The sequence below is a fragment of the Talpa occidentalis genome, unplaced genomic scaffold (genome assembly GCF_014898055.3).
Source record: "Talpa occidentalis isolate TD23 unplaced genomic scaffold, MPIMG_talOcc4v2.1 talOcc4.7, whole genome shotgun sequence".
NCBI classification, from domain to species: domain Eukaryota; kingdom Metazoa; phylum Chordata; class Mammalia; order Eulipotyphla; family Talpidae; genus Talpa; species Talpa occidentalis.
In genome coordinates, this window is record NW_023605083.1 from 81,010,546 (window position 1) to 81,032,144 (window position 21,599).

The 21,599-nt window shown below is 35.2% G+C and overlaps 1 protein-coding gene across 5 annotated transcripts in view; it reads right to left on the reverse strand.

Annotated features, from left to right (window-relative positions):
• Positions 1-267: 267 nt before the first annotated feature.
• The window catches only part of RHOT1 (ras homolog family member T1), a 58,933-nt gene continuing 37,601 nt past the window's right edge, over positions 268-21,599 (reverse strand). For 2 of the 5 annotated variants that reach the window (XM_037495258.2, XM_054689820.1), the window contains exons 14-21: positions 21,337-21,437; positions 19,360-19,490; positions 18,567-18,650; positions 17,749-17,868; positions 15,409-15,611; positions 14,277-14,372; positions 12,503-12,625; positions 268-1,381 (exon numbers count right to left, since the gene is read on the reverse strand). In XM_037495258.2, coding sequence (XP_037351155.1) covers positions 1,264-1,381; positions 12,503-12,625; positions 14,277-14,372; positions 15,409-15,611; positions 17,749-17,868; positions 18,567-18,650; positions 19,360-19,490; positions 21,337-21,437 — 976 coding nt within the window. In that variant the 3' untranslated portion in view covers positions 268-1,263. The remainder of the gene's footprint in view (positions 1,382-12,502; positions 12,626-14,276; positions 14,373-15,408; positions 15,612-17,748; positions 17,869-18,566; positions 18,651-19,359; positions 19,491-21,336; positions 21,438-21,599) is intronic. The other 3 variants (XM_037495259.2, XM_037495260.2, XM_037495261.1) reach the window with 3 other exon arrangements.

A 21,599-nucleotide genomic window follows, 5' to 3' on the forward strand; every position in this document is an offset into this window, starting at 1 on the left:
AGTGCAAACTTAAGAGAAAAGACCCTTCAGAAGAGCAAAAGGGGAAAACAACTCATGTTAAAGGAGAAAACAAATGAGAATCATAGCAGAAACTATATTAATTAGGTGTAAAGGGATAAACAATTCATCTTTTCTAAGAATAGATTTCCTCTTATACATACAAATCGTACTTGTCTTCTCTCCTAATAAGTACTATTATATTTTTAGACAAAAAATAATTTACAAGGTAAAAAAAAGATAGAAACCAGAGAATTTCATTCACATCAATACAGAAATATTTACTTTGTAAGACAAAAAAACTCAAGATCACAGTACACAGCAGTTATTTATTTAAATACTTGAAAAGGTTGATGATGGAAAAAATAGGTATATCATGAGTTTATAATTATTAGATTTATTTTACCATTAAAAAAAGTGCTGCTTCTAGGTTATCCTAGGCAGATATAGAATACTTCATGACACATGCATTTATTGTAATAGACTATAATAGACACAGTCATTATAGAATGATTTACACTTTGGGAAGAATTTCAATAGTAGTAATGGTGACAGTTTATTTAAACATTGATAATATACAAATTATTTTTCTCATTTGATTGAAAGGGCTATAAAATTCAACATATTGACAAAGGAAGCAACATAATCTCATAGGTAATGCCTCTGCTAGTTGTCTTTAGCTTATTGCTCCCTTAAAAGAGAGCCTCACACTCAGCTATACAATGGCTTAAAGGCTGGCCTACCATAAATGACTGAAAGAAAGTTGTGTTGGTAAGCTGACACTCATTTGTTTTTAAAAACGGAGAGAAAATGGCAAATTGTGCCTCACATACTTAACCCAAAGGATCATTCTGAGTAAATGTGAAATAAATAAGTGATCCATGAGTAAATACAATCTCTGAGCTGACTTAAACCTAGGAGAGTGAGCCAACTGAGCACTAACAATACCATGTAGAAACGTCTAGAAACATTTCTAGAACTCAGTTTGGGAGACCAGATCTTGCCTGAATATGTACATTATTTACAAAATGTTCCCTTTTGGCCTCTGAAATTTAGCCATTTTAGTTTGGCTGTTAAGCTGTTTTCTTTCCATATGCTAGCCAATACTGCAGTTATAACTATCATTAAAATACTCTTATGCATGAATTACAAATATTAATAAAGTAACTCTGCATGTATAAATATCTCAATATTTCTAGCAGAATTTAAAGCATTCAGAATGTACATAAAAGTATTTGTTTTTTGGTAGGGCCAGTGGTTTTTTAATCATCGCTGTTTCAATAATGCTTTGTACATAGCAAAGCCCAAAACTGCAAAAACAGTAGCACCAAAACTTGCTCGAAGCCAAAACGTGGAGCTCTTGAGGTCAGCTTGTGTCACGTGCCTGTAGTCAGAAAATATAATTAATGTTTAAAACATGATTTGTATGAAAATACCAGTTACATAACAGTCTACTTTTAGGGAAGTATTAGCACACTTGTCAGGCTAATTGCATACAGAAATGTTACTAAAAACCATCAGTATACACTGCTTAATCATTAGCTTCAGATATAATGCAGACATTAATAAAGATAAATGTCTTTACGATTAGCTAGTATTTGGGAGTAAACAACCTCTAAAATTTTATGCATTTTCTTCATATGGGAAGTAGAGACAAATCAACCTACCACTTTTAAATACCACCACTGTCCTTCAAAATGAGAAGTAAGACTGAGATCTCCCAATTTTGAGAGTCAATATCATGGAAATTAATGTACAATCTCCTGTCTCCAGGAACTGAAAGCTATCTTGTAAGCAGTTAAGTGACAAGTGACAATACTTTTCCAAGAGCAACGCTTAAAGTCAACTTTGAAAATACTGAGTCCCATAAAAATTTACCAAAAAAAGCCCAAAGGGATAGGGGAAGATTTACCAAGTTTGTATTAATTTGGTTACTGCTGATCAAGGAAAGAAACAAAATGAAAAAACGAACCTTGGTGTTAGTCAGACAAGCAGTGACAATGGTATCAACTAAAGGATATAATGGAACATGACGGACTGGAAGGTAAATGACATAAAGAAGCTGTATTATGCATGACAAGAACAGGGACAGCCTGTACCACAAACTGAGTTTGTGAGCATGCTCAGTTAATAACACTGCTAAGCACCCTCAAGAGTCTCAAGTATGACAGCTTACCATGAAGAGGATAAAGCTTTAAAGCAAAGATTGGAACATTTTACTCAAGTGTCACTGAAGTTTTAGTTAAGTGAACACAATTGAAGTGATACAGAAAACTTACAGAATTCATAGCTTATAGAGAATATTTTAGGACTTAAGTTAAACAAACAGATCTGGAGCAAGTTAGACATCATTAAAACACCAAGACACTGACATATGCAAAAGAGTTAAGAGCCAAGAATGTAAACTGTACAAAACTGCTTTGCCTCAGTAATAGTCAATGAGTGAACAGTCAGATTAGTTATCAGAAAATGCAATCTGTACGTTTCCTAAAGCCAGAGTGCTCCATGCTTATCACTATGTCCAAACAACACACAGCACTCCGAATCCTTATCCTTCCCAGTTCTTTTTTTTTTAATCACTCCTTACATAATTATTATTTTACAAAGCAAAGTGATAATACAGGTTCATCCCACTTTGTGAGTTAGTGCTTCCAACAAGCAATTTTATTTTTTTTAGAGTTAGGGGAGAGAATATGTGGCTTTAGTTTTTCCAACTGGAAAAACTCCAACAAAGTCAACCCACTAGTTGTGGGGAATGTTACCTGGCTTCAAGAAAAAGTGGACCATGGGATGACTCCATGAAGATGGAATCTTCTACAGAGCTGACGGCGTGCACCTGGTGAGTAATACTGCCTTCGTCGTCTGCTAACAGCATGGCACCCCACTCAGCTAACCGGGCTCTTAACCTTTTATACACATGCACACAGTTTGCAGTTCACAGCAGAGCTCACAAAAAGAAGGGAACTGAAAATAACATCTCTCAATTAAATATCCCACATATAATTTATGAGTTGCTACCCTATATGATGCACCTCATGCTTTCTTTATTTAAAACAAATATATTCTATACCAAATTGCCAAACTTAAAAAATCTATCAGTATATACTCTTAAGCCACATGTACCAGGCAAGGAAACCTAAGACTGCTACAAAAATTCTCTATCTATCCCGCAGAGGCTGGTCTTGGTATATCCAAAACACTAACAGAAGCCCTTGAAAGCAAAACCATAACAGTACTTGACAGTATGTGGTGACCATAGGAGGCTAACAATTATTAGTCATGAAGTTTACAGATGCTTCTAATTTAAAACTACTAAAAACTACAATATACATCTGTGAAAAATTGAGGCCAACATCCCAAACTCATAAACGGTCATGGACATATGTTGAGAGTTTTCAAGTTTACAACTCCAAGTCAGTAGAAATGTATATAATTAAAGTGCCAACACAGGCTAAAAGTACATTAGAGCTTTTGCTTCGATTTTAGTCTGTTTCATGCATCTTCACTGATGGAGAATACCTTTTTTTTTTTTTTTTTTTTTTACATTTCAGTTTTCCAATGGGGAAAAATGGTTATGGTTAAAGCTAGCTGTAACCATATTAAAATCAGTCAAAACTATTTTGCATATTCTTCAGCCATGGAATCTTCCACATAGCTCCCTTTGTTATATTTTAAGAAAGTCCCACCATTCATGAAATGCGTTTTGGCTGACTCTATTGCTTAGTTTTCTTTTACATTTTAAGTTATTAACTGTTTTCCCCAAGCTATAGCCTTCAATAGGTAAAACAGTTCATATTTATGAGAAACAACATGCTCAAAATATAGCTAATTAAAAACATGGTAACTATTAACTCAAAATTTATTTCAATGGCTCCATTAGTGTTACAGGTTGTTTAAGACACTTTTTTTTTTTTTGGTGGAAACTATTTAGAGAACTATTTTATGCTTTGACCATGTTCATTTAAAAAGCTGCACTAACCAGACTCTATTTAAAAAAAGAGAATGCATTTATAATGGTTGGCACATTCATCCATCATTGCTTTGTTAGCTCACAACACCTAAACAGCGAGTAAGTGCAATATTAATTGTATTCCCTGAGTATTAAGAACTGAGCCATGTTTGTCACTTCAGGTCTCAAGAAGAAGCAGACTAACAGTCTCATAAAGCTGCTTCCGAACTCATTTCTAAACTCAAGCAAAATAATTATTTTACAAATTCAAAAATGTATTTTTCAAACTGACTCATAAAATATCATTTCAGAATAAATTATAATCTTATTTCATACTTTTTCTCCTTAAAGTTTTTCTTTTGACTATTAAGGTAGTATATGCACACTAAGATGTGGAAAATAAAGAAAAACAGGAAGAAAAAAAATCACCTACAGTCCTATCACATAAGGTAACTAATTAAAAATGTGGTTCTTGTCTTTTAGACAAGGCTATCTCTAGTGCTGACTATAACTAAAGTGATGAATATCTTTCTGTATTATATAAGACTTTTCTCTATATTTAAGATAGTTTTTCAAAGATAGAGAATTTTATGGTGTTGTGTGTATGTGTGTGTGTGTGTATGCATGTATAAAGGTTCTATTTATTTATTTATTTTAAGATTTATTTATGCATACAAGAACTGGGGTACAGGCCAGAGGTACAGGGGGTGAGAGGATTCACCAGAGACAGAACAGGCTTATGTACTGAAATACACTGCTGAGGGGAGCAGTAGGCAAGACAGGAGAGGTCTGCTACACCATGTGGGTCAGCTCCCTGGTCAGGGATTGAACTCGTGCTTTAGTGGTTGCTGCAGTGGCTGCTGCAGTGCCTGCGGATAGCTTCATAGTGCTGTCTTAACCCCTGCGCCACCAGGGAGGCCCTAAAGGTTCTTTTTAATAATATAAACTGCTATACTAGAAACACATTTTCTTATCTATGTGGATTAAAACAGTTTAGCTCAGCAGTATTCTTTTGAGAACATAAGAAATAATGACTAAATGCTGAAATATCACCTTAATTAATCATTTGAAGCTTGTCAGTGCTTTTACATTCTTAGGGAGAAAATTCATGAGTGTGGGATACCGGCTTTTTGGCTTAAAAAGTACTGAGGGCCCATATATCTATCAGATGACAAGTGCTTCTTGATATAGGTGGAAGTTGAACAACATGTTTGGACTTGAGTCTTATTAAGGCTGCTACTTAATAAGGTAAAAATAAGAAATGTCCCCAAATTCAGGCAATAAAGAATTAAATTAACAGCTACTTGTGTAAACAATCATGCAAGGTCTGTAACAGGGCCTTTAACAAAATTCCTATGTATCTCTGCACAGAATGCCTTAAAGAAGGCATTCTAGGAAGGTTTTGATTAACTCTGCAATTTATGATGACTCTAAAAAAGATGAACTAAAATCTTTTTATGTATTCAGTGTATTTACCCAATAATCAATAAAGGAAATATCACCAAATACAATATTTAGAAACATAAAATAATCAAATTCTAAAGGACTCACTGAAATTCTAGTTAATCCGAAATAGGGTATTTTTAATACTACTGTTCATAACCTATATAGGGCTTTATAGCAGGGATAAATTAATTATACTACAGAGACCTAAAAGTTTGTAAATATTAGGATTTGAGAAAGGGGGAGAATTCAGAAATGTCCAAGTATCAATTAACCTTGGCTTAAATTACAGCCTATTATACAAAGGAAAGATAAGTTCAGTAGAACATAATCAAAAGCAGCAAAGCTAAGAGACTGTAGGAAAAGTAGTTCCACTCAATTCAATTACTCCTCTTGTACAACTTCTTTGAAACAAATTTGAAATTCCTATTTTTTTTATTCTTCTCATTTCACCATTTTATCCTTTCCAAACACCTCACAGGTATACAAAATTATGAATATGAATGCTTATAGCTTTACAATTCTATCCATATATGTATTTCAGATATAAATTTTTACGTTAATATTTTGAAATAGCCTATTTAACTATAATAAAATACCTAAAGTTACTAGTGTTCATATCACATATAGCTTTTTCCTATTTGCAAACATAGATCTAAGGTTGAAAATTAAACTGAGGTCATCAAAATTGTATTTAAGTTTTCTGTTTAAAAATATTTTACTTTGGGGCCTCCCCTGGTGGCGCAGTGGTGGAGCGCTGGGCTGCGAAGCTGCCTGCAGCCTCTGCAGCACTGGTTCGATCCCCGGCCAACAGCGAGGGTCCCACATGGCGTGCAGACCTCTCCTGCCGCCCGCTGCTCCCCTCAGCAGTGTACTTCGGTCCTTCTGCCTGTTCTGCTCCCCGCTCTGGCTCTGGTGAATTCTCTTACCCTCCCCGGCTTCTGACTGTACCCAGTGCTTGTATAAATAAATAAATAAATAAATAAATAAATCTTAAAAAAAAAATTTACTTTGTCTTCTAAACCTCCCTGCTTTCATCCTTTCAATATTTCTGCCTGGTGAAGTATTTTAAAATATTATTTTTAATAATAATGCTGTTACTGCTAACAATTTTAATAATGGCAATTCTATTTGACCTAGTAAGTAGGGAATATTTTAGTAAAATATTGCTCAAAATAGGTTAAGAAATCAAAACATAGTGTCCAACAAAGATGAATGCAAGGGCCTCCCCGGTGGCGCAGTGGTTGAGCGCTGGGTTGCGAAGCTGCCTGCGGCCTCTGAGGCGCCGGTTCGATCCCCGGCTGCTCCCCGGCCACTGGAGGAGGGTCCCACATGGTGCACAGACCTCTCCTGCCACGCCCGCTGCTCCCCTCAGCAGTGTATTTCATCAGTCTGCCTGCTCTGCTCCCCGCTCTGGCTCTGGTGAATTCTTTCACCCTCCAGGCTTCTGACTGTACCCAGTGCTTGTACAAATAAATAAATAAAATAAAATAAAATGTAAAAAAAAAAACAAAAACCTTTAAAAAAAAAAAAGATGAATGCAAAACAAATCATAAGAACACTGTTAACCGAGCATGCCTAAATAGGACATACTTTGGAAAAGGACAAAGGTGTGTATTAATGTCACCAAGTTTCATCAAACATTAAAAGAATCAAAACTTAGATGATGGCAGATACATGGGAAATACTCCATTATCCATATGTTAGGACTAATACTTAAGGAATAGAATAGACAAATTCCACCTTGTTGTGTTCTTCAATATACTAACCAAAACATTTTTAAATTATAATCAGCTTAATGAAAATGTATAACACAAGCTCTTGTGTAATTTTAAGTATATTACTATGTATTTAAACTCAAAGAAAAGCCTTATAAGGACCTTCAGTCAAACAAACACAAGTTTCATATGAAATGAAACAAAGGATGAACTTCCTCTGACACAGTACTTAACTAATACATAATATCCTATGAATATGTAGAATTCTTACAGGATCTCTATAATAATAAGATATCTGGGAAACTATCCTTTTTGTAAGGCAAGCCTATGAAAAAGCAGTTCATTTTGGTCTGACAATGATAAAATCCTCCCTCAAGGATTTTATTAAGTATATTAAAAAAAGCAACATGATTTTAAACTATATAAAAGAGGATTTTATGTGATCTATTAAGGCTAAATGAGTGAATGAAGTTAAGTCATTAACAAATGACTAAAAGAAACGTCACATACAACCAATGTAAAAAAAACATAAAAATAGTGTAAAAAAAAAAACAATGGCTCTGTGATTGTCCACCATATATTTGGGTCCCTATAAATACTCAATATGAACCATGCTAAAGTAAAATGCTGCACCAACTTAAGAAGCAACACAGTTTATATGTCTTATGCTAATAATAAAATAGGATGAAAGAAATCCTAAAATCAAATTATTTACATCAAAGAAAATCACACCAAAATAATAAAATTGTAAAATAAATAACTGGTTAAATTATAGGTTAGGAGAAGTGGGAAGATTATACACAGAAATCTAGATGGGAAGGGATTTAGAGGAATTTAAAAAAATGACTAAGGGCCACAGATAAACAAATGAAAATGAACAACTGAAGGAAAGGACAAATTTCATACCACACTACAGTATTACAGCATCCTTATGCAAAGAAAGTGTGTTTTGAAGTGAGAAATTTAAGTATTTAATAAAAATCCTGGGTAGTTCAAACCAACAATCAAGCTCACTCCTCTCTAATCATTTTAACACTTCCAGATTTAAACAGATACTTAAAATTTAAAATATAATCATGTGGCATTTTTTCCCAAGTACCACTACACTATTTCATTACACTATTTGAAATCAAAGTAACCCCCCAAGTTAAAGTCATCTGATCACAAGTTAATCATCTTCCAAATGTATTTAAATTAAAATAGTAACTTGTAAATTATTCTAAAGAAAAACAAAAACTGTCCAGATCAGAAGAGTGAGATCATAATTACCAAAGAACAGTGTTACATGTCAGATATGTAAGTCTCTTATGTTGAAATCTATATACATTCAATTGGAAAGAAAAAAATTTATCACTACTTTTTACTTCAAACATATAGTGTCTGTAAATAAACTTAAAAAAGACATCTTTTCTGGTTAAAAACAGATAGTTAAGGAAAAGGACCTTTTCAAAAATGAAATATGTTGAAACTGTCTTATTACAAATTAATTCACTAGGCTTCCATCCTCTTATGATCATAAATTATAGTACTTTTTGAGCATGAGGGACTAAGGTTACTGAGACTATAGCCAACATTTAAAAAAAATTAACAACATAATACTTAGAAAGACACTTAATGGAAGATCTACATCCATTTCATCTTATTTTGCCCCAGTTAACTGGAGGATGCTACCTAAAGCAGGTACTTAAATCAAGGAATTGAATGAATACATCAAAGTAAGGGGTATAATGAGCAAAGGGGAGAATGTAGCCTCAAACCAGAATTACTTCTGGAAGTAATTTCAATTTCTTTGACCAAAAGTTTTACAAGCACACTAAACAATGCACTAATTTGAGACCAACATACACGTATCAATGTTTGTATATTAATTTCTTTGCAGACACTTAATGAAGCTTTTTGCTTAAATAAAAAATTTAAAACTGCCCTTTCACAGTTCTAAATCAAATACCAGGCAGATTTCTAAAAACATCAGATATAGTGCTGAGTGAGACTCCTCTCTTACTAAACTAGAGTGAAAATTCTCAAATGACTTTTGCTCAACCAATTCCTTTTCTACTTATATAACCTTAAGATATAGCTGCAGTGACCAGCCACCAACGGTGCCAAAACCTGAGAAAGAGTAAAGAAAGGTGATTCCATTCTTGCCTGTTACCCTGTAACTTTTATAAATTTTTCATGAGGAGTAAATTTGGGAGTAGGGGATAAATAAAAGATATTTTCATTCCTTATATTTCCCCACACCTGCATTTTCACAACTCTAGGCTGTGAGGTTGCAACTGAGGTTGCAAACTAGTAGCCTGTAAACACACTATTTATTCTGATTAGCTTAAAATGTAAAATTATTTAAATTTAATTGCCATTATTTAAATAACAGGAAATTTCATATAAAACCAATGAATTCTAGTGGCTCATCAACCGGAAGACATGGCTATACCAGGCCTGGACAACAAATGGCCAGAGCTGAATGGTGGCTGTTTCTTTAAGCCTGGGCCAGTCAGAATCCCTTCTTATTTTTTATCTGGTCACCCTCATTCTTCCAGATCCCATAGGCACTTAGGCTTTAGGCTCCTACACCCACCTCTCTTATCCACATCCTTTTATAAGCTAGAAGAAACTTCATCAGAAATTCCTCTGTTTCCACTGTACTTCTTTAAAATAAATTATTAAAATACTAACAGGAAAGAGGAAGAAGCTCTTTGAAAGGCACATTGGTTTTCCTCATCTTTTTCATTCTTTCCACTCTTGATTACCAGATGTCAGTGATGTATGCTGACATTACCATTAAATTACTTCAAGCTTATACATATGATAACATGTAGTAATTTCTCTTCAAGGATTATTGTACAGACTAATTTACTATGAGTGAGCACAGAGCAACTAAACCAACCTAAGAATAAAACTGTCACTAAAGATGCAGACAATTTATGGATAATCAAGAGCTTTCAGAATAAATAAAACTGATGGTTTATAATAAGCAATATTAGTAGCCAAGGCAGATTCACTATGAATAAGATAACAAATAGATGTCACTTCCTATTTAGATAAAATTATTATGTTGGTAGAACAGAGGAATGTGGCACAAGTTATATACTGATTTCAAAAAGCCCTCCATGAAATCTCCTGTAAGATAAGAAAATATGGGCTGCGTAATGAAATATTTTTAATTGACAGAATAATCTTTCTTGAAGAATTCTGAACCTGTGTCACTGGGAAAGAGTTCTCTAGTGGAGTATGAAGGGCTTACTCACTTTATTTAGCGTTTTCTAATTTCAGGGAAATTAACGTTTTTTTTAATCAATTAACTTGAAAGGTAAAGACCTATCTACCAAATTTGCAAGTAACATTGTGCTGAAAGAGATACCAATGGGACAAATGACAGAAATAATGTTTGAAATGACTGAGCTAGAACAAATGGATCAAAAGGAAGAATATGACAATTGAAAAAGATACATAAGTATTTGTATTAAAGAGTCAACTAAACTGTCAAATACACAACTAGAGAGAAGGGGTCACTGCCTTAACAGACTGCAAATAAAAAATATCTGATTTCAATTAACCCCAAGATTAATATGCATCATTAGTGGAGTGGGCTGCTAAAAAGTTTACATGCTGTGGGCAGGTGCTGCCCTAACTGTGGAACATGACAGCCCACTGTGCTGGACTAGGCAGATCACACCTGGGAGCACTGTTCTCCATTATCAGTGGTACCTTTAAAGAGGTACTCTGAAACCCTAAGGGGCTAACAGATGAGGACAACCAGGAAAGGTGAGGTTACTAAACCATCTAATTTAAGAACAGGCTGAAAGAAATGGGGATGTTCTACCTGGAGAAGAGAAAATTAGGGAAGACATGATGGCCGTCTTCAAATGTCTGAAGGATTGCTATGTTGAAGAGGGAGTAGAATAGTCGTGTGTTGTTCTAAAGGGCAGAACTAAAACTAAAGGAGAGAAAGTTATAGGGAAATCATTTTAGTTAAAAAATAATAAAAAGCAAGAGCAAAAACCCTCTCCAATGAGGAAAGCCATGAGCAGATAAACAGCACTTTCAGGAAGGCTTGCAGGAAGGCATTCTAATGGGAGGTTAGCAGGCTGAATTCCAGGATCTCACCCAGCTCTAACATTTCCAATACCAAAGCTCCTAAATCTTGTTTAGTTTAAACTAGTCTTGCACTTTCTCAGGCAGTCATCATGAGAATATCTGTCTGTGTTCCTGTTTTATAAAATGTCGGTCAAAGAATAGAGGTAGAACTTTACCACCAAGTGAGTATGGTGATTCCTTCAAAGCAGTCACCTTAAATGTCTGCATTCTTATTCCAGAGCATGTTGCTCAAAACATCACTGAAACTCTTCTGGAATGCCTTCAAAGTTTCTGATTCACCTAAGAGTCTCATTTTTTTATAGCGTTCTCTACTATATATCTGGTAAACATAAAATATCCTACTCACTTGGTAGTCAGCGCCTCACCCTTGGAGACAGACCAATAGCAAGCCAAATAACTGACCCAGCTGTACTCAAAATTTATTACAGAACCTGATCATTTGTCTTAATCAAGCTCAGCTTCCACTGACATCTGAATGATTTAAAAAACCCAATTCATCCTTAGACACATTGAATTTTACATTAAATCAAGTGCTCACAAAATATAAAATCAATTTGAACAAAGGAAGCATGACCAGAATAAGAACATAACCTTCCGAGTTCATTGTTTTGAGGGTTTTTTTTTTGTTTTGTTTTTCTTTCTTTTTTAGAAAAACCTACTACTTTCTAGGGATATTTCATGTTTTGGACTCTATTATAAAGACCTCAAAAACTAGAACAACAGATCTTTTCTTTTATGTATTTCTTTAAGTCCTTAAAGGTAGCTGTTATACTCATTTCTAGAAACCATGTTCCTTCAAAAAACATTCCAGGTACTTAAAAATAAAAGTAAATCATGATTAGAAGGGGATTCCAATAATACAGGAAAATTTCAAACCCAAAATATTGCTCACATCAATATGGTTTCCATAAGTTGATTTAAATGTAAGTTGAGTACTACATAACATTTGGGATCAATGTCTTTTCCTTACTATATGACAAATCCTTGTTTATTTCTATAACGCAGCCAAAAGATTTTAATCTTCCCAACACATACTATTCTCTAAAATGAGGTACTTCAACTTCCTTAAGGAAAAAGATCCAAAATGTTATTTTATAGTTCCCTAAATATATCTATTAAATTAAAAAACTCTAGGATGATTCCAAAACTAAACACTGTCACCATAGTGAGAATTTTAGTGGAAGTTAGTTGGGTATTGGTCAGCTTGTTGTCTTTATAGTATCTGTATAATAGTTATCCACTTTTTTCTTTTGTATTTTAACAGAATGCCTGGTACCCAGTAAATAAAGTTAAGAACCTGTTAAGAACTGCAGTGAAGATTTTGTTCTTTACAGATTGCAGCAAGTCTGAGTTGAGGAAGTTCTGACAGATGCAAAATGTACACCTGTTGCAGGTGCACATACAGCGTAACCGGGCATGGCTGCGAAAACACACAGAAGGACAGGCGTTGAGTTCTTACTTACAAATATGGCACAAGTCAGGGTGTGCCAACTTAAAAAAAAAGATTTAGGCATAAGCAACACTAAGGAAAAGGATACTGTGGGGCATGCTAAAGTTGTGCAGAATTCCACATTTACCAAAAATGTAATAAAAAGCAATAGCTCCCTCCTCCCTCCCTATAGAAAATCTAAGGAAAATTAGCTAACGCTTTTGCTTTTTTTTTTTTTTTTTTTGGAGGGGGGATGGAATTATCATCACAAGAGTTTTAGTGGAATAAATATGCACAGCAATAGATGGCACCCTCATCTAAATTAATAAAAAAGAAAAACTGAGTAAGCCATAGCACCCATCAAAAGGACAAAGTTTACTAGCATTTAAATGCCATTCCCTCCTCCTCCCTCAGCACACACACATGCCTGAAAACCAGGAAGGAGAAGAGTGACAAATACACAAAAGAATAAAAGACGAGTATATTCAACCCTGAGAAGATATGAACAACATCGTCTTTAATTCATCAAGCACCCTGGCTCCCAAAGGAAATCAAAGTGCTTCATAAATTTCCACTGGAACAAAATACAATTTTATCTGCTACTAAAACACAGCAGCTAAGTATGATTGTATGGAAGCTCTGGGTAAGGACGTAAAAATCATCAACAATGGATCCAATTGATATCAGGTGAGAAATTTAGGGAGGCTTTCTGACTCCTTTCTGGTTGAGTGGAGTTGTTCTAGTTGTTAAAGACACATGGGGCCACCCACCTCACCTTCACCCTAACAACAAAAATAGGGGGTCTCCAATGACTGCTCAGTGGTCAGAGCCACTCAGATATACAAAGCCATCACACCACCCCTGAAGAGCTACTAGCGCAGAACCAACTCAGAAGGGCGCCACCTGATGAATCAATGCCATCACTTCCTTTAACACCTGAACATTTTTTTAGAGGCTTCTCAAAGAAGTGACCCAATCTGACTTGGCTTAGCTTGTGAGATCTGGTGACACCACAGCATAAGGTGACATGGTTGTGGAGATTAGCAGCATACCAATAAGGCCTAATTCCCAACATGAAGAAAAACAAGGATTAATTTTTTAAAAAAACTCATCATATTGGCTCAAGACATTCCTTTTTTAAAACTTGACTTGTGATAAACATATCACATAAGTCACTGCAGCTGTCATACTGGAATCCATCTGTTATTTTATAAATTGAATCTGACTCTTCAACATACACAGGCTCCACCCACCAAAAAGGAGGGATGCAAAGTATGCTTAGCAACAGGGAGATGCTTCATGAGAAGTAGTTTGGGATTGACTATATAAACAAGTGTCCATGTATGTACATTTATCATATACACACACACACACATACACACACACAAGAATTGCAGTACAGCGTTTTAAAGGTGCAAATCTAAAACACAATTGCCATTATTTATAAAATTAAAACAGTACATTCACATAATAAAAAAACCAAAAACAAAAACCATAATATACAGTTAGGCAGTAAGCCTGACCAAGCAGTGCGTTTCTGGATAATTATGAAATATTAATTATGGCAAGAGAGGAGATTTGGTCATCCTGTAAGAAAATGTCAACAAATTCCCACAGAAGTCATAAAGAAAAAGTAACTTACAAAGCAGTTTTTAGAAAGACCCAGATTTTTCTCAAATTCTCTATTCTATCAGTGTTGCCCATGTCTCGGGAGAGTCTGTCTCTGTAATGATCCTCTCTGTAGATAACATACATGAGAGTTTTAAAGCAAAGGTAAAACATAAATATGGTTTTGCTTATCTTATTGTAATAGGAATGACTTCTCTTCTAATAAAAACAGGATTTCAAGGGTGTGCTGCATTTTAAAAAAAAAGTTTGTCAATGGAATAGCAGTAAAATTAGCTCTGACTTGAAAAACCTGTACAAATTAATACTTTTCTGAAAAACCTCAATTTATAGCAATGTCTATTACTGTTTTATATTGTAGTTTTCATAATAAAAATAATTTATAGACTAACCTGATAACATAATAAACTATAAAGTTCTAAGAAACGCACTGCCTGAAAAACTACCTTGTTACGAAACAGCATTTATACAAACATAGTATTTGAGAATGCCATTAAGAACCATGCAATTTTAAGGCAGTTAATACACTATGAATATATCCACAGTTATGTGCTTGTGCAAATGTATGTGTAGATATATAATAAATGTACATAAAATTGTGGTTCATAACACTTAATGTAAAACATTTACATAGTAGGAATTCCAATTACATCTACCTTTTAAAGAACTTAAAGACATTATATGCTGAACTCAAAATACCTATATTTAAATGTCAATTAAATAAAAGGTTTTAGAATCCTTCACATATTCAAGGTCGATTAATCAACCAAAAAAATGTTAAAATGAACTTTTTGTTCATATGGAAATGCCCTGTAAGTATGAAATAACATGATGCCAATCCCATTTTATTGCGGCAAGACTTTTTTTAATGCTGGGTGAGGGGCTGAGTTCCTTTGTACTAGTCTCATTAAGACAATTATAACCTGCTCAAAAAAATACCAATATTGTCAGAAGCACTGTTTAAATAATTTCTTTCTATCACCCAACCAAACTTGTATCAGCTCAAATTTGCTCCTTCTCATTACAAAGTCTCTTTCTGTTGCTGAACAACTTATATGTGACAAAGATTCCACCCTCATGGCTAATAATGGCATGCAATGTGGTTATGAACCATGCAACATAAACACGATGGCAGAGCAAGTACTTACGGGTACATGGCCATTGTCGTCAATTTAACAAAGATATCTTTACTGGGTGCATCAGCAGTATTGCAAGTGAAGGCTTGTGGTGGAGGCATTTTGTGTTTCCTGCAGAAATCAGTAGGTGAAATACTATACTCTTGTTTAACTTCATGCAGGTCTGACTTTGCAGCTATGATTAAGCAAGGTATTCTGCTGTCCATAAAGTGTTGCTGTGGAATAAAAAATGAGATCATAATATGACAAGTTCAAATTTTATTAAACGTGCACTAAAAATTTTCTCTGGATAGGCAAAGCATCAAATTAGCTTCAAAATGCAACGGAACAAAGCAGCAAAGATTGGCGATAGTTCAGATCAGTCTCATAATGAGACGAGCATTAGTTTCCTACTTTCCTAACAATGATAATAACACAAACTGATTTTTCAGATTCACTACAATTTGAAAAATAATGTATTTTTCACTAAAAGACATAATACCTGAAATAAAGAGAAATCCACTTAAACTCCTCTATCCTAGCACACTATTTTTTAAAAAAAAGATTTATTTACTTATGCATACAAGAGCTGGGGTACAGGCCAGAGGCGTTGGGGGTGGTGAGAGGACTCACCAGAGACAGAGTAGGGAACAGAACAGGCAGACTGACTGAAATACACTGCTGAGGGGAGAAGCGGGCAGGACAGGAGAGGTCTGCCTTGCCATGTGGGTTTCTCTCTGGCAGGCTGGAGATTGAACTCATGCTGCAGATGCTGTTGACTACTTCATAGTGCAGTGCCTAACCCCCTCCGCCACCATGGAGACCCAGCAGACTATTTTTCTATTTTCACTTTCTCACATTACCTTAGTTCTTAAGCCTAAGCATTTACATGTTTATTTATACAGTTGCAATTATGAAGGTCATAAGCATTTCAAAATATAATACTGAATGGGCCTCCACAGTGGCGCAGCAGTTGAGCGCTGGGTTGCGAAGCTGCCAGCAGCTTTTCAGCTCCGGTTCGATCCCCGGCTGCTCCCCGGTCACCGGAGGAGGGTCCCACATGGCGCGCGGACCTCTCCTGCCGCCCGCTGCTCCCTTCAGCAGTGTACTTAGGTCCTTCTGCCTGCTCTGCTCCCTGCTCGGGCTCTGGTGAATTCTCTCACTCTCCCGCGCTTCTGACTATACCCAGTGCTTGTATAAATAAATAAATAAATCTTTAAAAAAAAAAAAAAATTCTTTTAAAAAAAAAATATAATACTGAATCTTCCATGTTTTCAGAATTCAAGACCTTTTTTTAAAAAAAAAAAAAGATTTATTTATTTATTTATTTATTTATTTATATAAGCACTGGGTACAGTCAGAATCGTGGGAGGATGAGAGAATTCACCAGAGCCAGAGTGGGGAACAGAACAGGTAGACTGACGAAACACACTGATGAAGGGAGCAGCAGGTGCGGCAGGAGAGGTCTGTCGCGCCATGTGGGACTCTCGCTGGCGGCCGGGGATCGAACCAGTACTGCAGAGGCTGCGGGCAGCTTCGCAGCCCAGCACTCAACCTCTGTGCCACCAGGGGAGGCCCAAGACCATTATTTTAAATGGTGGCTGGATTATTTCATCTTAATTTGGTCAATCATCCTCCTATTTTTAGACAAATGGATTATTTACAGTCTGTTTGGTATGAAAAACAATGCTAGAATAAATTCCTTTACTTCCATTGAATCTTGTTGATAATTTCAAAGTGACTGATAACTATTCAACTCTGACTGAGACCCTTCTCTGGTTATTACTATTTTTGGTGTAACAGGCAAAATATAATCCATATATATTACTAAGAGTCAAGAAGACATTCCAGCAATGTAGAGGTTCTCAATCAAGACTGCAAATCAGGGCCTCCCCGGTGGCGCAGCGGTTGAGCGCTGGGTTGCGAAGCTGCCCGTCAGCCTCTGCGGTGCCGGTTCCATCCCCGGCTGCTCCCCGGCCACCTGAGGAGGGTCCCGCATGGCGCGCAGACCTCTCCTGCCGCCCGCTGCTCCCCTCAGCAGTGTACTTCTGTCCCTCTGCCTGCTCTGCTCCCCGTTCTGGCTCTGGTGAATTCTCTCACCCTCCCGCGCTTCTGACTGTGCCCAGTGCTTGTATAAATAAATAAACAAATCTTTAAAAAAAAAAAGACTGCAAATCAGTCATATGTGGAGGGAAAATATTTAAAAAAATACAGATGTCAGATGTCTACCATCTTAGAATGGGATAGGACACAAATGCATGCATCTTTAAAAGCTCCCCGAATGATTTTCTTGCATTTCCCTGGTTAGAAAAACCATTTCAATTTCATTAAACGCCATGAAATTTAAACTTAAAGACCAAAAAGAGCACAAACCTTAAAAATCCTGGCACAGTATTCAAAGGATTTGGGATTACTGACGTCATACACCAGGCACACAACATCACAAATGATCTCAGCTTCAGTTAGAAATTCCGATTCTGAGATATCATGCAACTTGTAAAATGAAAACCAGAATGAGAAACTTAAGTATAATATTGAATATAAAGTCATGATGTCTTCCTATCTAACTTTGTAATAAAAAAATACTAGTTAAGCATAACTCTTGAGACCATTTTCAGAAGTAGAAAGTGTAGTTAAGCAAGTAATTTTTGATTTAGTGGATTAAAAATGGTGACTAAATTTCTACAGAAGCTAACATGTAATGATGCATATAAAAAGAAAGTCTTTACATACATTCTCTACATCTATCTTTTCAGTCACACCCTTCTCTCATTCATTTGTTTTTTAGATTAACACCTTTATTAACGATATTCCTCTGTGCTAAAACAGGTAAAACTTGATGCAGATTACAAACTACCTATACTACCTATATTAATTTCTAGTCAACAGAAGAGATATAATTTTTAAAACTAAGAATGGAGAAAAGAATAAAGGGGAGTTATATCTTTCATATTACTTTCTTATTGTGGTATAAAACATATAATTATGCACACAAATTTTTACTTTTTATCTATACTCATGTAATCACCACAGAGATAGAGAATTACAATTAATCCCAATCAATAAACCAAGTGAAAAAAAAATCACAAAAGTTCTATACAGAGCCATTAAATTAAACGCAACTGCTTTCAAAGAGCCATTTTAAAATGTACTAAAAATTTATAATCTTTATATGCCAGAGAAGTTCTTACCAACAAGTATTTCTCTTGTCCATATACATAAACAGTGTTTATTGCATAGTAGGATTTATGATCATCACGAATTTTCTTCTGCCTCTGAAAACAACCAAAAATCTCAATATTTACAATAAGAAATTACAGCAACCAGTTTTCATAAGCACATACTTTGTGTACATAAGTGGGCATGTCATAACGAAAAGGGTATTCCTCTCTATATTATGTATTCTCTGTTGGTACAAAGAGGATACTTATTTTTTTGTTTCCGAGTTCTTAGGGTCTAAGAGAAAAGATGCATTTGCTTTGCATAAAGTGAAAGCAGTAGCTGAAAAGGAAGTAAACAATATTGCTGAAGGCATATTCCAGAGCCACCTACTGGCAATTCTCAATATACTAAAATTTGGTCTGATAAGAGGCTTGTAAGGAGCCTTTCTCCTTATGTAATAAGTCAATCTCCTTACTCAAGGCAGTAAGTGGTCAGAATTAGAGCATCAGTAATATTTGAGTATTTGAAATATTTACTGTACATTTACTTTAAGATAATATCTATATTAGGTGCTTTCAAATGTGTATTCATTTAATCCCCACCTAAACAAAGTTTAAAAAAAGGGACAAATATTAGCTAATATCAATGAGACAAAGTCAATTCAACAGATTATTGTTATTCTTCAGATATAACAATACCTGAATAATACTCTGCTAATATACATAGATCAGAGTTCTAATAATCATAGTTGATAGCTCTGAAAAATTATGTAACTTGTGACTATAAAAATTTGTTAAAGTTCTATTTTCTGAGAACTCTCACCATTAAGTTTCTTCCAAGAAGAGCCTGAAGAACGCCACTTTTTCCACAGTTTTTCATCCCTATTACATTACATCTGAACACATTTCTTTGAGTTTGTTTTTTCTGAAGGTCTATCTTTTTATCTCTTGTTACTAAAAAAAAAAAAAGAAAAAAGAAAAAGAACTAATTATGCACCGCTTAGACACACTCAGCCTGTTTCACTGTTTTTACAATAGGATGGTGCTGTTTATGACTTTTATGAAGTGTTTGATAAACTATATGACAAGAGATTTGTGAATTAAAGTACTAGATATAGGGCCTCCCCGGTGGCACAGCAGTTGAGTGCCGGGTTGCGAATGTGCCCGCAGCCTCTGCAGCACCGGTTCGATCCCCGGCTGCTCCCCGGCCACCGGAGGAGGGTCCCACAAGGCGCGCAGACCTCTCCTGCCGCCCGCTGCTCCCCTCAGCAGTGTACTTCGGTCCTTCTGCCTGTTCTGCTCTCTGCTCTGGCTCTGGTGAATTCTCTCACCCTCCCGCGCTTCTGACTGTACCCAGTGTTTGTATAAATAATAAATAAATCTTTAAAATAAATAAATAAATAAAGTACTAGATATAACACCAACAGGCCTCAGTGGAAAAGATACACTGTTGAAAGTTGGCTGTAAAGTGAGCTTCTAGGACCCAAATAACTATTTCATCTAAAAATAAGTAGCATATTTTCATAAGGAAAATGATAAAAGTGAATGAAAATTACAATGAATAATAAACTATTATATCCGTTTTTTGTTTTTTTTCCCTCTGTGATAAGTTGCCCTAACAAATTACAAACTAAAAGATGCTATTCTTGGATCTATAAATGGAAAAGGGATCTGTACTCTGGTGGTAAACTGGCCTTTCAAATGTAAATCAGTAAAAGATGCAGGCCAGGAGACAAAGCTGTATCAGCAGAGCAGTGGGGCATCTATCCCTTCCTGAGGTACAGAGTCCTTAAGCTGGACCCAAAGATTCGACTACAACAAACAAAGCTCACTGGAGGCATGATTTATAGTAGCAAAAAAGCTAAAAAGATGACAAAAAATACAATCATTATGGGACAATTAAATAAGTTATAGAACATCTATATAATGACACATTATTTAATATTAAAGATACACAGAAGTATACTTATTTATACAGAAGGATATCCACAATATTGTACTGTATGAAAGAACCTCAAGCTGTCTAGCAATTAGTTTCTTATTCTTTGTACATTAGTTTCTTATTATTTGAATTAAATGCTGTATAATTGATTAATAAGCACTTTAAGGGTACTTGTTCTGTGAATTTTAGATAGGCCTTCTTGCCTGAAGCTTCCTGTAAGATATGGCATTTCCCCTCACAATTAGGATGGAAGAAGCTTTTGAATCGATTGTTCCCTAATTTGTTATTCCTATACCTATGGGTTTGAAGGGGAGCACACTGTTTGGCAAGAAAGCCTGGTTACTATTACAAGATCTGCAAAAGACTTATTAATGTGGAAAATGGTTACAAAGTCAAGAAATGTACAATTAGTTCAATATCCGGATCACGTTTAACAGGCATTGTTTTATTTTTTTACATTTTGAAAAGACAGGTTTATTAAGAAAAAGAGAGCACCTGCATAGTCACAGGTGGACAGGAGAGCTGCCACTCCTATTTTGCAAAGGGAAAAGATTTGTGAAAAGAATGTAGGCATTATTTTAACATTTAAAGAAAGCTAAACTAAAGAAAGTAAAGGCTTTTAATACCCACAGTCTTTCTGACTTTCATTGGCAGGATACACTCAGGGGTAAAACAAAAGTAAACCCATACTTTCTTTTTTGATAAACAACAAAATTGAGCATCTTAACTCAAAAGGGAAATAAAAAGTGTAGACATGGAAGACTAATGAAGATGAATTTGTTTTTACTCTTTAATACATGAAACTGAAATCATAAAAAATATTTCTAATCATCAACTGAACAGTACTCAGATTTGTACCTGTAATGGCTGAAGCTTGCGACTCCTGTTCAGTCAGTATTGAATAGCCTAGATAACCCAGATACTCCAGGCACCGCTGTACATCTAAATAGGTTGTGAGTCTGGAAAAGAGAATGTCCTGAGTAAACATTTATCGAAAAAAAGTCCAAAAGTTTAAATAATTTCACAAAAAGACCCAGATCATTTTTAAAGACTTAATTTCCCAAATATCCAACTGTGGTTCTCCTCTTATACTGCCATTCTTTTTTAAATTAAAATGTTTT